Below are 14,076 nucleotides of genomic sequence, written 5' to 3'. Positions count from 1 at the left end.
TCCATAGGAAATGGAATGTTATTGTCACAAAATTATCCCTATATTTGACAAAATATTTTTGAGCCAGTAGAAGCCCTTGGGTATGTAAGTACCAACAACCATTTACAAGCTGGGAAAAATAACACGAGGCTGTGAAACCCAGTTGTATCAGATTTTAATCATCTATATTTCTCACTTATGTCAGCACTTGGATCAGTCACAGTTTCAGAAAAACCCCACATGGTGGGACCAAGGCTGGTACAGGTCAATAGTGCCAAATCAGGAGCTGTTTTTTTGGTTCACTGTCATCTCTGAAACAAAATACACACACAAAAAAAAAAAAGGAAAAAAAAAAAGGAAAAAAAAAAAGGAAAAAAAAAAGAAAAAAAAGGAAATACTTTATTTCAACTTACAATGATTTACATATTTTTTTTAACTAAAAAATCTGAGTTATGAAAAGGGAGGGAGAGATACAGTGCCAGACACAAAATGGATGAGAGATGGTGGAGTTCCACATGGGAAACCAACACAACATTGTCTGAAGAGTGTCAGATGCTGCAGCTGGTCTTCCTGTGCTAATGTAGGACAGATTCAGCCATGTAGCTGGTGTGCAGTTCCTGCCCAAGTTCAGATCATGGCTGTGCTTGTAGCTGTAGATTGCTAGAGCACAAGCACTGGCTGCGTGCTTGTGTATAAAAAATGGTACAAACACACTATCTGTTTAAAAAAACCAACCAACCAACCAAACAAACAAAAGCAGCAGAAAGCCTTGTTTCCTTAAAGGGATCAGAGGAAAGCATCTGAACAAGATTTGCTGTGTGGATGGGGATGCACTTTCTACAATTACTATGAAAGTGTCTGGGATTACATACTCAGGGTCTTCTGCAAGGGGAGAGATTCAAGCTGAAGCTCCTGCTCTCAATGAGACAAAGAAAAGATCTGGCTTTTGATGGATGCCTAACATCCAGGCTAGAAAGGTGACTACTGGTGCCTGCATCCCCCTGAGCTTTACAGAATGCAAGTCGGGAGCAAACTTTGCATAACACTGGAAGGGAAAACAAAAATCCCAGTGTTTTCAGGGAGAACTATGATTTGATCTCTAACCCAAAGCCTGCTTCAACTGTCCCCACTCCTCCCACTGCACCGTTTTTTCTCTGTAGGGAAACATTTTGCTGGGGAAATAAAATTTCACCTGCTTCCCCCACCAGCACATGTAGAGTGACCATGATGTTGCAATTGGTACGCACATGCTACTGACTTGCAAATGATCTGTCTGGCTACCCCCTCAAATTGACAACTATAAACGTGGCTGGCTATGATCACAGAATCATGGAATCACAGAATCATAGAATTGTTCAGGTTGGAAAAGATCTTTAAGGTCATCAGGTCCCAGCTGTAAACCTAACACTGCCAAATCCACCACTAAACCATATCCCTAAGTCCCACATTTCCATGTCTTTTACAAACCCCCAGCGATGGTGACTTAACCACCTCTCTGGGAAGACTGTTCCAATGCTTGGCCACCCTTTCAGTGAAGAAATTTTTCCAAATGTCCAATCTCAACCTCCCCTGGCACAACTTGAGGCCATTTCCTCTTGTCCTGTCGCTTGTTACCTGGGAGAAGAGACTGACCCCCACCTGCCTACAGCCTCCTGTCAGGCATCTGTAGAGAGCAGTAAGGTCCCCTCTCAGCCTCCTCTTCTCCAGGCTAAACATCCCCAGTTCCCTCAGCTGCTCCTCATAAGACTTGTACTCCAGACACTTCCCCAGCCCTGTTGCCCATCTCTGGACACACTCCAGCACCTCTGCATCCCTCTTGCAGTGAGTGCCCAAAACTGAACAAAGGATTTGAGGTGCAGCCTCACCAGTGCCAAGACCAGGAGGATGGCCAGCAACAAAGATGGATATTGCAAAAACCAACACAAAAAACAGAAGTACTGCATTCATCTCTTCCCAGATTTTGTCTGCTTTCTTTTCCTTCATCTCTTGTGAGAGTCATTCCTCTCCTTACTCATGTTTCCTGTGACAATAGTTTCTTTTCCCTGGCTTCTCTCCAGTTTCCTTCAATGATAATTGTCCTTTCCCCTAGAAAATTTCTGTAGTTTCCACCACTGACTTTACTGTGGACGTAAAAGATGACTGTCAGCCACAGCTTAGCACTGTTTTGCAGTTGTTAATAAGCTGTTTCCTATAAAGTAGGAGAAAGGAAAAATTAAACTTACACTAAATTTGACTACATTTACTGTCCTTACTCCTTCTTGCGCTCAAAGGAATTTCAGACACTTGTCATGCAGCAGCCACAGTATTCAGATCACAACTGCATGCTCGAAGCCTAAGACCCTGCTAGTAGATGCTTGTGATATTTCTGGTCTCTGCATCTATTAGCTTGTACCACATGCTAGCAGAGACACAGCATCACAGAGAGCAGATAACTCCACTGAAGTCCCCTAGCAAGTATTCTCCTGTCCTGCCTTCCACTGCCCTTAGGGAGTTGTGGAAACAGGGTGCTGTGAGTTTAGCTGGTATCCAATTTAAAGCAACAGAAAGGGAAAAGACCACATGGCTGAGACTGCCTGCTGTTGACACCACATTTAGAGAATGCAGACCGGTTGTTCTGCTCATAGTTTCTTTATATGACTAAGCAAACAGATATAGAAGAGGCCTATGACCTCCTCCTCTTGCTCAGAACCAGTATCAGGCACACCACTAGAGTACACAGTATTTTAGTATTTTTTCATAGATATAATACCCTTCAGTGTAACATTCACACAGATCATTTTGACAAAGTTAGAAAATAATGTATGAATTCCTACAGCATGGAATATTGTTATTTTTCACCTGCTCTTGAAACTTACCACGATAATCACAAGCACAAAGGTGGCTAAAAATCCATGTGAAATACCGCTATATTAGCGAGCACCTCATGTAACCTTCTCATTCGCCAAAGTAATGTAAAACCAATCTGTATTGTGCTACTGAAAACCAGGTCTTGATCACAGATAGGCACGTGTGCCAGAACCACCTTCTAAGCTATAAAAGATGGTTATCGGAAAAGAAAGGGATTGCATTGTCTAAATCGGCACTCATGATACAAAACTGACAAGCCAAAACAGCTCTAGTTTTATGTTTACCAATTCACTCTGCAGCAGCCAGTACAACCCCTAACTTCACTGTTCCTCATGCTTTCTTATGGGAAAGTGTTTTGCATTCTTCAGGAAAATGATGTTGTATAAAGAACAGGTAATGAAGGCAAGAACAGATTGACAGGTGTGGAAGCAAGATGACTGCCTATATTCAGAGCCAGAAACAAAGTTCTTCATCCCAGTGAGATGCACTCTAAGATGATTAACCCCAGCTAACCAGCAGAGGAAACAGAAGTTTGTTGTAGAAAGGGAAGAAAGGCCATTGCATTCTGACCAGATTTCTCCCAAGTACAAAGGAGAAGAAGCAGTTTAAAAACAAATAAAGAAGTGAATATAGCAATGCCTAAAAATGCAGTTTATCCACACCATCTATGTTTCTTTTTTAAAAGCAAAATTGGATTACATAATAACATCTTTTAAACAGACCACCATATTTGTTTATAAAAACTTCTGACAATGTTATTTTTTTAAACAGTATTTTTCAAATGGATGAGTCCATAAATGATTCAAAGAGGCGCCAATGCCTCAGTCGTACAGAGTAGCATAACCAAAAGTGCAAACCACAACCACAGACACATATCCAAGTCCCATGTCAAAACCCCAAGGGCTCTCCTTTTGCTACAGGTATATGCCCCAGACCTACCTTCCAAGCAAAACTTACAAGCACTGCCTTGGTGCAAACCCTAATTTACTTCAGCGATCTTGTCTACCTTATTGTTTTCCTTCTTAATCAAGTTTTCTGATTTTTTCCATGGAAAGTGAGAAGGGAAAAGTATGAATTTTTGAAAAGAAATCTAAAGAAGATAGGAGATGAAGACTCACTCTGCGCCAGTCATGGCATTTTAGAACCTGTAGCTTTAAAATAACAGCAGACCTTCAATCTCCTCTCAGAAAGAGGCCTGTTTGGACAGAAATGCTCGGTCTTGAACGCTTTCTTAAAAACCTTAACAATTACACAAAAGAACTCCTCTAAGGGGTGTCAGGGCCCTTCTTCATTTAGATGGTTCTTTAATTCTAATTGTGGTAATGCTTCCCTACTGACGCATATGAAAGTTGCTGTCTGCGCGAGGCAGCCTTTGGCAGCCTGAAACTGGGAGTGAACAGAGTGGTTCTGTCACTTGCTCCACGTTTCATTTGCTGATCCCTTGATTAAAAATCTACTGGTGAAGGTTATCTCAAAAGCAATGTAACTCTTTCTGCCAAACACACTAGAAAGATTAACAGTCATCGGCACTAGCCTTGAGTCATAGACAGTCTGTTAAGAGCACCACAGAGAAATAAAAAGTCTAGATAAGCAGCAGATCCTGTGAGTCTGAAAAATACATTCTTAAATGTGATGGCAAGCATCCTAAGCATCTACAGGGAACCATGATGGAGGCAGATCCAATGACTGGCAGCAGAGGAAGCAATTCCTTTGCAAAATTCCAACAGCAAAAGAGGCAATTCCTTTTGGGATGGTGTTCCAAAGCAGTTTGGGACAGTCTGCCTCTTCACTGTACTTTTAAAATATGAACTCTCCTTATGTTTTTTTCTTAGATCAATCATTTATCATGAGAAATCAACAAAGTTTTGTTGATGTTAGATTGCAAGATAAGGATTGCAATTATACTAAATGTAACAGGCACTTTTTTTTCTCTCTGGTTTTCTTGCTGCTGGACAGAAAGTTCCATATTTTAAGTGTACCCATGCACCTTTTCTGCCTTGATTTGAAATCTGAGAGGAAAAGGGCAAAAAAAGCAAATGGCATAGCAAGCACATTTGAAATCCTCATCTCTACCTCAGGCTGGAAGACCTTTTAAATACAATGCATTTCCTAGGGGTTTAACTGATGAGTTGTTGGCTGGTTTTTTTCTGCCACAGAAGAGGGCCATCACTCCCCTACAAACAGGGAAAGAATAGATGCCCAGAGGATGTTGACTCCACTGGGAGAGAGACAAAGGGAAATAAATGTAACTTATAATGTAGGAGAAAATTAATACAAGATAAAAAGGTAACAAAGTGAAAGTCAAAAAATGGTATGTTCTTTGGATAACATCTTAAGGATTTCAAAGACAGGAAGAAAAAGATTTATATCAGTTTTGAAAGCTGTTTGTTTACTTGAAGGGAAAAACAAGGACAGATTATAGTGATTTGCACTTGGGGATAGCTGGAAAGAAACCTGGAGCTTTTTCAGTTTCAAGACTTGCACCTGTAGCCTGTGTAGCCTGTGTCCCAGCAGCCAGTAGCCAGATTTCTTCAGCTGTGAGAAAGGTTACAACTGAAGTGGAGACTTCTCCTAGATTACTCAGTTCTCATCAAAAAGCAGCACATTTTTGCTAGAGCCAGGCAACAGCGGAATTAACATATAAACTATAAGCTGCAAAAACAATAATAAAGTGCAGCTAACACATGCAAGGACCTCTAATACAGAGCATGAGAGAGGTAGGTACCTGCAGACTCACCACTGTTCCTGGAAAGAGTGTAACCGTGTAAGAGTATGAATGGGGCACAAAGAGAACGGGTTTAGAGGCCACCTTTAAAAGCCCACTGCAGAAGTCTGAGACTCAAAGGCTTTTGTTAACAGAATGAATCCAATCATTATGTTGCCTCACATTTAAAATCTCCTACACTGCTCAGTTCGTTACAGCACACCTGCATAAACCTATCTCCTTCCTCTGTACGAACACCAAGATTTAGCTTGTAAACCTCCTTCTATGCACTTCATCTTCCCTGGATCTTGTCTGTGCTGCATCCATCTTTCCCAGAACACCAGAGCAGAGCACTGGGAAAACATGTTCCCTGAGGAAGCCTGACTCTGCCCACCATCTCCTTCTTCTGCGTACATCTCATCATTCTGGACCAGCAGCTATTGGGTAAGACCTACTTAAGGTAAGCTTGCACTTGCATTGATTTTTTTTCTCTTCAATTCAGAGACACGAGTTCAGAGAATGTCACTGCTCTTTTCTAGTGAAAAACACTTCCATGATTCTCTGTGACAGTTGTCCTCAGCTCTGCTGATTTTTTCCATTGCTCATAACAGGTTTTAAGAATTAACAGACTGCAAATAAGTATTGGAGAAAAAGCCACTGTTCTATAATTGTTTAAATGTGTCTGCAAAGAACAGCCTGCAGACATGCTGGAAAGTTTTGATAACAAGCAGATCTGTGAACACTGTGCTTAACCAAGCCTGGTTTTCCTTGGATTTGTGTCTTGTGACTGACTTGAGTCAGCATTGCTGCTAAATGAGCTTAGCTCTTAGTAGGCACAGGAGACTAATCACATACTATGCAGTAAAAGATTTCTGTTGCTGTTTCCATGCAAGAGAGAGAGGTAAGTGACTGTGCAATGGATTCTTCTGTACTGCATGTCTCCTAAAGGTATGGACAGAGCATTTGTAACATCATTTACCTGTGCACTGGATTCTCTCGTCTGACAAAGAATAGAGGCTGGATTATAGTGTTCCTCAACTGCCTGCTTTCACCAAACTCACAACATGACAACTTTGTGATTCCTGTTGTTCTTGAATGTGTCTGCAGGCAAAGACATTATTATGGGGAAGAGTTTCTAACAGGCTCATTTCTTTAGAACCGTGAAACAGTTACAGTAAGTAATGCAGAAGGAACAATTCAACTAGCACAAATGAACTTGGAGAAACTGATCCCAAGCACACAAATGAGGGCAGTTGCGGGCAGTGGAGTGTGAGATGCTGATCTCCTCTCTCTGGCAACCAGCAACCAGACATGAGGAAATGGAATGAAGCTACGTCAGGAGAAGTTCAGATTGGACATTAGGAAAAGGTTCTTCACTGAAAGCGTAGTTAATCACTGCAACAGGTTCCCCAGGGAAGTGGTCACAGCACCAAGACCTTCAAGGAGCTTCTGGATGACACTCAGTCAAATGGTTTACTTTCAGGTAGTCCTACGAGGAGCAGGAAGTGGGACTTGATGATCCTTATGGGTCCCTTCCAGCTTGAGATGTTCTATAGTTCTGGTTCTAAATCTTGATTCACATGCCACTCACAGTAAAGCATACCTTAACAACAGAAAAGGGATATAGAAGTGAAGTTCAGGCTAAGTGCTCCGGGTTCTTAGACTGCAGAGCTAAGGTTTTCAAAAGGGACTGGAAATTTAAAAAAAACAAACAGGAAAAAAAAAAAAAGCACCTGATATCCAGAGAGATGAGGGCCAGTGTTGTGAAATAATGTCTCTTTCCACACAACGGACCAACACTTCAAGCAAGTTTCACCAGGCCACTAGGCCACTATTCCTACAGAGAAGCATATCCTGACTGCAGAGACTTTAACCACACAGAAAGAGTATTTTAGGATATGACTAAACAGAGGAAGCAATTACTCATATGTAAGGCAGATTTAACAAGGAATATATCTAGGAAGGGAAATTCCAGGTACCAGATAAAATGCCTGGAGGCAAAAGTATTTTGCTGTCATGCTGATTTACTAACATCTGCTGGGACTTGTTTATGGATAAATGCAAAACAGAGTGACATCTAAATTGGATTAAATTGGATCACTTCTCATAGTAAGGCAGTAGTCTTCCTTGCTAATACTCTAAGAAGCATTCTGCACTCATCAAGGCCTTGTTACTCTAACTTAACTCTGCCTTTTGTTTTGGCGGGTGAACCTGGGCAAAGTCAGAACAGGTGCTTGCATTAAGTCATCTTATTGGATAAAGAAATACTTGTTATACCTTATCAAAGATGGCATGGCTTTTCATTTCAAAATGCCCAGAGCCAATACATTAAAATGTGTTCAAACAGTCTGGTCCGTTTGAAAAACATGAATCAGTCCTGCTGTGGTAATTTTCAGGATATGTGATGAAAAAAACAAACTCCCAGGAGTCCCAGCAGAAAGCAAAACAGATCAGCAGGATCCTAAACTACTTCAAACAACCCTATTTAATCTCAAATGCTGTTGGATCGACCAACAGAAAAATCTTTCTAAGAAGAAAAAAAAAATAATTATGAAATTGCATCTTCAAACAAGAAAGGGGATCACCACAAAGGCAAAGTGCAGCTGGAAATTCCCATCTACCTTGCTTTTAGGAGACCTCCTGTGCAGAGAAACAGTGGATAAATAACAGTACTGCTAAAGAGTCTTTGGATACTGCTGTGGCCATACTAGGAAACAGTCTTACAGCTACTGCTTTCAATCTCCTCATGAAAATGCACAACATATTTATCTCTCTACTCTCCTCCTGTCTTGAGTTAAAACATCAGAGCAGATTCCAAACCAATGTAAACATAAATCATTGCACTAAACTTAAAACAATGTTAAGTGGCACAGGGTGAGAACCTGGATAATTCAATAAATTCAAGGGAGTTTCATAAAAATTGGAGTAGAAAGTTGAACTCAGAAAATCTGGAAGTATGCCGGATTTTGAGACTGCTTTATTGTAATAAAAATGAACATCTGGCAGATTAAATCTATGAATAATAAAGGGAGTAAGGTAATATTTAACAGAACTGGAAGGAGCCAGATTTCATTTAGCCACAGAACACTCACTTTGCCATTCTGCAACATGCTGCATAATTGCATAATAATAATTTTATTCATTTGCCAGTAAGAGGCTGGTATACTGCAAAAATGAAGAACTGCTGTTGAAGCACTATTTCCCTGCCTTTCAGCAGATATTTACAATTGCTACTTGTCTGGCATTTCACGTTCACTTGGCTCTGGTTTTGTGTGAATAAATGAATACTCCAGGTTATAGGAAAGGACTGGCTAATTGTACACATGGAAATAAAATGCCCAGGAATGCAAAACAAAATGCAAATTCCTAACATCTTCATTAGCGATGAGCCAAACCAATAGGTCGTTTTACAGAGCTAAAAGGGAAAGCTGATAACCGGCTTACACCACCCCTACATTATCGTTATGTTAGGCTTTATCCAGTGTATTGGCACAGCTGATTTGTGCCCATTAGCTTGAAACATCTTCACCAGACTGCTCCAAACCATTCTGCTCTCTTTCCATCTCTCATGGGGTGGCTGCAGGAGAGACTTTTGTATGAACTGTCACCAAAGCCAGGCTAAAACATTCCTGGCTAAAAGCTGCTCAAGAAAATCTGGGCCTTTGGAAATTACCTTTCTACTAAGACCTGACTTATTTCTATAAACCCTTCTGTGTTGCTCCCCAGTATGTTAACATTTTTTATACTCCTGGGGTCAGAAACTGAACTTCCCCACCCTTGCTGTGAAATTCTGACTGTATTTTCACTTCTTATGTGAAATGAAAGAAACAGAACTACATATATAAGTACAAACATATATGTTATACATCTATAATAGATGCAGTTTTTTCACAACATGATGATCCAACAAGGACATCAGGGAACATAAATTATGAACTGCAACTGAAATACATCAATTGTGCTGCCTCATGGTGGGAAATGGCCGATAAAAAGGTTACTCTTGTCATTCAGCTGTAAGATTGCAGGAACAAAAGCAGTATTTCTGGAAAAAGTACACACAAATATTTGGGGAAGGAGAGGGTGGAACAGAACTTCAGAGCAAGTCTCCCTTTTTTTTGTGACTGTAAAGGTGCCTCTTTTGTTAACCTCAGATTGGAAATAGCTCCATAATAACCATACCACAAATACTTTCATTGCCCTCATGAATTCATTTCATTCCTCAGACCTCACCACTGTCAGAGCCAAAGGGAACAGGTGTCTGTGGTGTCTGCAGGGTCATTGCTCCTGCTTCCAGGAACTGTACTTGTGGAGGTGCTTTTGCAATGCTGACACTTGTTCCTTTCCACTGGAGCTCAGCAGTGGAGTCACCAACTAATTTCACCAAGTCTTCTCAGAATGTCATCAGAAGGCAACCAGCTTTGTCCTTGAAAGCAATTTAACAGTTGAGATTTTTCAGAGACTTTTGTAACCTCCTAGCAATGCTGTCACTGGGAACAGAAGCACTTCCATCTGAGCTAGAGATCATGGATCTGCCAGCTCATGCTGGACTCTGGCTGAATTCTGCTGAATATGACATGGCCCTGCAAAATAGTGCAAGACTTGGGAAATAGGGAGGGTGACTGAGAACAGTTAAATCTGAGAGCACACATAGAAACAAGGAACATACCACCCCACAGATCAATATTTTTTATATATATATATATACGTATGTATGTATGTATGTGTATATATGTGTGTATGTATGTATATATATGTATGTATGTATGTATGTATATGTATATATATGTATATATATGTGTATATATGTATATATATAAGGGTACTGTAAATACTGAAACAAACAAACATGGCTGAATGGCTTCTGGCTGTCCCTATCATGCTCAGGACACAGAAATCTCACAAAAGATTTAAAGGACCCGTGACACTCACTAGAAAGTGTATTTTACAATAAAAAATTTCCATTTGACACATCCGCACAATTACATGCATAAATGCTGGAATTTTACAGTAACCTGCATGTTATCTCATTGTTACAGAATAAAAGATAAAAAATAGTTTAACTTAAGCTTACACATAACTGTTTATCCAGGGCTAACAATTTCCCATTTCCACTACAGATGAAAACACTTTGGAGATAATCCAGACATTGGTAAGTATCTAAACCAAACAGTTTCTCAATACAGCACATCTCAGTGTAGCACCATGAATGGGTACAGATGAACGGTAGAAGCAGAGTAGCTTCTTTTGGCTTTACCTTACTTGGTAATGGTGTGGAATACTTATCTGAGGAAGCGGAGCAAAAAACATTTGAAGAAACAGGAGAATTTAAGTGTTAACTGAAGGAACAGCAGTGAAGGATCATTAGAAATGTCTCTATAATTTCTCAAACCATGATGGTGTGATCGTGTCAATGTTGCAATTAGTTTGGCAGGATGCTACGTGTAAAATGCTGAACTGCTAGATCGTTCCATAAACTTGAGTATAAGGGTTATAAATCAGAGTAACAAAAGTACCCTTTACAGACACACACTTCTAACTCCAAAGTCCCATTCAAAGTGGCACCTGCTAGGTCTATCTTTTCCTAAGTATTTTTGTAAATCAGCTATTTCATCAGAAGTCTAAAAAGTTCATATTTGAAGTGAAACCCCTTTTAGCATAATGGCATATTTCCTTCTAATGGAATATCAGAGAACTGGTCTTCTTTAGCAGTATTCTTAAACCAGATTAATTTCACTACACAAGCTTGTTTTTGTAACAGACAAAAGTAAGTACAGCCGCTATAACTTCGTGTTGTTCTTTTTGTCCAGTCCTATAATAGTTGTTCTAAGTAGAACTTTTAAGAACATTCTTCTATTCCAGCTATTACTTAATTTCCTACTGTTTAAACCTTTCTACTTTCCCTAAAAAGTAATTAAAAATATTTAATTGGAAAGCTTGGGAGCAATAGTTTCTGGAAGAGAGACTCTTAACAAATGAACTGTTAACATTTGCACAGTTATTTAAGGAGGACAAGGCTAAATTACTTCTCTGTGCTTCCCACATTAAACTGAAACAGATGTAGATGGAAGAAAGATAAGTGCATGACAAATGAAGACAGGCTCACAGCCGGAGGCAGGTCTGTCAAGAGCGATAAAGGAGGCAGAGGGAAAGAGGGAAACTTGCAAGACAAAAGCCGTTCTGGAAAACTTAGGCTGGCAGGCAGTCCTGCCTCATTGCTTCTCTCTTATCGGTTCATTCCTGGTTATTAATATGCTGCACCACTCTACTATGCAGAAGCGTGGATGTTTGGTAAGAAAAAACCTTGTTCTGAAAAATTTACGTTTCAGTAAAGTACGTGTCAGAAAAGGCAAGCTAGGTAAAGAAAAGGCATACAGAAAAGAAATCACTTGTTGAAGGTTACATGGAGACCTCCAACTTTCCAACTACACCCACTGACAAGACGGACTTTACATTCCTGGTCCTGCATAACATACTGGAACACTGCTGGTCTTAGTAAAAGGTAAAAGAAGTTTTCTTTCACAGAGGATGGCACATCTATCTCTTTAAATAATTTCCTGCTTCTCCAGCTCTCCTTTATTCAGAAACAGCTGCTCATGAACTCTCAAACAGGACCAGAGCAGCAGGCGAATGATCAGAATGAAGTGGTGCAGTTTGTACTGCTATGCCAAACCTTGGCGACTTACTCCATTGAGAAAGGGAATTATAAGCAGAACGTGTGAGAATGAATTCTGCAGAAGAAACTGAAAAATTAGGTAACAGTAGCCCAGTATGAACAGTTAGGTTGTTCTTTCTCAATCAATGAAGGAAAACATTAACAACTTTTAACCACTAATGTTGACAAAGATGTTCTTACTCAGCTACTAACTACTGAAAACTTAGTAACCCAAAAGGCAGATTTAGTAAGCAGTAGAAATGCTAACAGAAGTGATATCTGCCCAAATCCAAAAAACAAGCACCACCAGTTAAGTACAGCAGTTAAATGTTCTCTCATGTAACTTTGACTGTTAAAAGCTCTCTCATGTAACTTTGACTGTAATTCCTCTCTGCTACCAACTATGAAGTCCGTTGTTACACATTAAAATACCCCTTTTAAACATCAAAAAGGTATGACACAATCTAGAGAGACAGAATATCCAAAATTATAAAGCCACCAGGAATCAGAAACACTTAGAATTCCCAGAATGGGTATCCTAAATTGGTAAAACATAAAATGTAAGTCCGAAAAAATGACAACACTGAGTAAAAAACAGAACTATTGCTTTTTTATTTCACCATAACAGAATGATTTTGCTAATATATCACAAAGCAACTTCTGAACAGGAGTGGAAGTCATCAAATGTACTTGCTTTTTTCTTACAGAAGGAAAAAATATTAACTGAAAGTATACCATAGGAAATTGGTTAATTGTACTTAATTAAGTTACTCTAACCAGATGTTACATACAGCTCATTAACCAGACAATAATTTAATGGCTTTACTCAGCTTAATTACAGAACAGAGATTAACAAAACTGCACTTAACACAGGTAGCTCCTTATTTAGTTTCACATGCCACTAAAGTTGCTCAGCTTTTTGGCAAATGGCAAATTTTATATATTGTTATATTATTTGCAATAATTGCTAATTGTTATGAGCAATGATTGCAGTATCTCTGGAACACACCTGCTACTGACAATATTTAAGTGTGACAATTTCATGGCTAACTCTGTACTTGCTCTTGAAGTACCATTACATTTAAGTGACTGATGAAAGTCTTCTACCTTTATACTTGGAAATACAATAGGTACTTTATCTGATATAAGGGTTGATCTGGATTTTCTCTTACAATGGACCAGTTTACCAAGGTATCTAAAGTAGCAGTTGATCCTCAGGCAGTCTCATCTTGATCAAGGAATTATTCGTGTAATGAAGTACAATACAGACCCTCATTATCAGGCATTCATGTGGCTGGAATAGATGAAAACCTGTGGCCAACACACTGGGTGGATGCTAATGTCTCTGACACAAACCTGTTTGTGAGAGAAGGTTCTCCTCTGCATAACCACACCATCCAGACACAAGGGGACACAACAAATATCTCACTTCCAGTAACAAACACATTTCAGCTGCCCATGCTATAGTACATATGTACCATGCAGATACGTCCATACCCGACAGATGCTGGCTTTGGTAAGAAGAGTGCATTCTCTCTACGCTGACTTCAGGGGATAACACATCAGAGGCGAGAGACATTTTCAGTCTCTAGGAATGATGATGTAATCCCTGTTTGTGCCACATCCATTGTAGCAGATAAATGTACAGCCTCACAGGCAAAAGCAGCAGGTGGGAAGCGCACTGTGCTGTGGAGATAAGCGCTGGAGAAAGAAAAAAAAAGATCCAGTAAAAAAAAAAATACTTAAAACCCATTCAAGTCTCAAGCATGGACGTAACAGAGAACTTGCATTATCCATATTGATGGGATAAATGACAGAGCTTCTAAGTTTTTAAAGACTAAGGTGCTGGCATAAATTCTGAACTTTACAGCCAGTGCAAGATGGGTAGGAAGCA

General features: G+C 39.8%; 1 protein-coding gene and 1 long non-coding RNA gene across 13 annotated transcripts in view; both read right to left on the bottom strand.

Annotated features, from left to right (window-relative positions):
- Window positions 1-348: 348 nt before the first annotated feature.
- On the bottom strand, window positions 349-10,217 carry LOC130143163 (uncharacterized). The gene is made up of 3 exons (XR_008819663.1): window positions 9,761-10,217; window positions 7,264-7,397; window positions 349-7,133 (listed from the first exon to the last, which is right to left on the bottom strand). It is a non-coding gene; the product is annotated as an uncharacterized LOC130143163 (long non-coding RNA).
- A 2,553-nt stretch (window positions 10,218-12,770) lies between these two features.
- Window positions 12,771-14,076, bottom strand: part of SUSD1 (sushi domain containing 1) — a 52,333-nt gene continuing 51,027 nt past the window's right edge. For 11 of the 12 annotated variants that reach the window (XM_056324586.1, XM_056324589.1, XM_056324590.1 and 8 more), the window contains one exon: window positions 12,771-13,883. In XM_056324586.1, coding sequence (XP_056180561.1) covers window positions 13,833-13,883 — 51 coding nt within the window. In that variant the 3' untranslated portion in view covers window positions 12,771-13,832. The remainder of the gene's footprint in view (window positions 13,884-14,076) is intronic. The other variant, XM_056324593.1, reaches the window with a different exon arrangement.

This window comes from Falco biarmicus, chromosome Z (assembly GCF_023638135.1).
Source record: "Falco biarmicus isolate bFalBia1 chromosome Z, bFalBia1.pri, whole genome shotgun sequence".
Lineage (NCBI taxonomy): Eukaryota > Metazoa > Chordata > Aves > Falconiformes > Falconidae > Falco > Falco biarmicus.
This window is presented reverse-complemented; position numbering and strand designations above follow the sequence as displayed.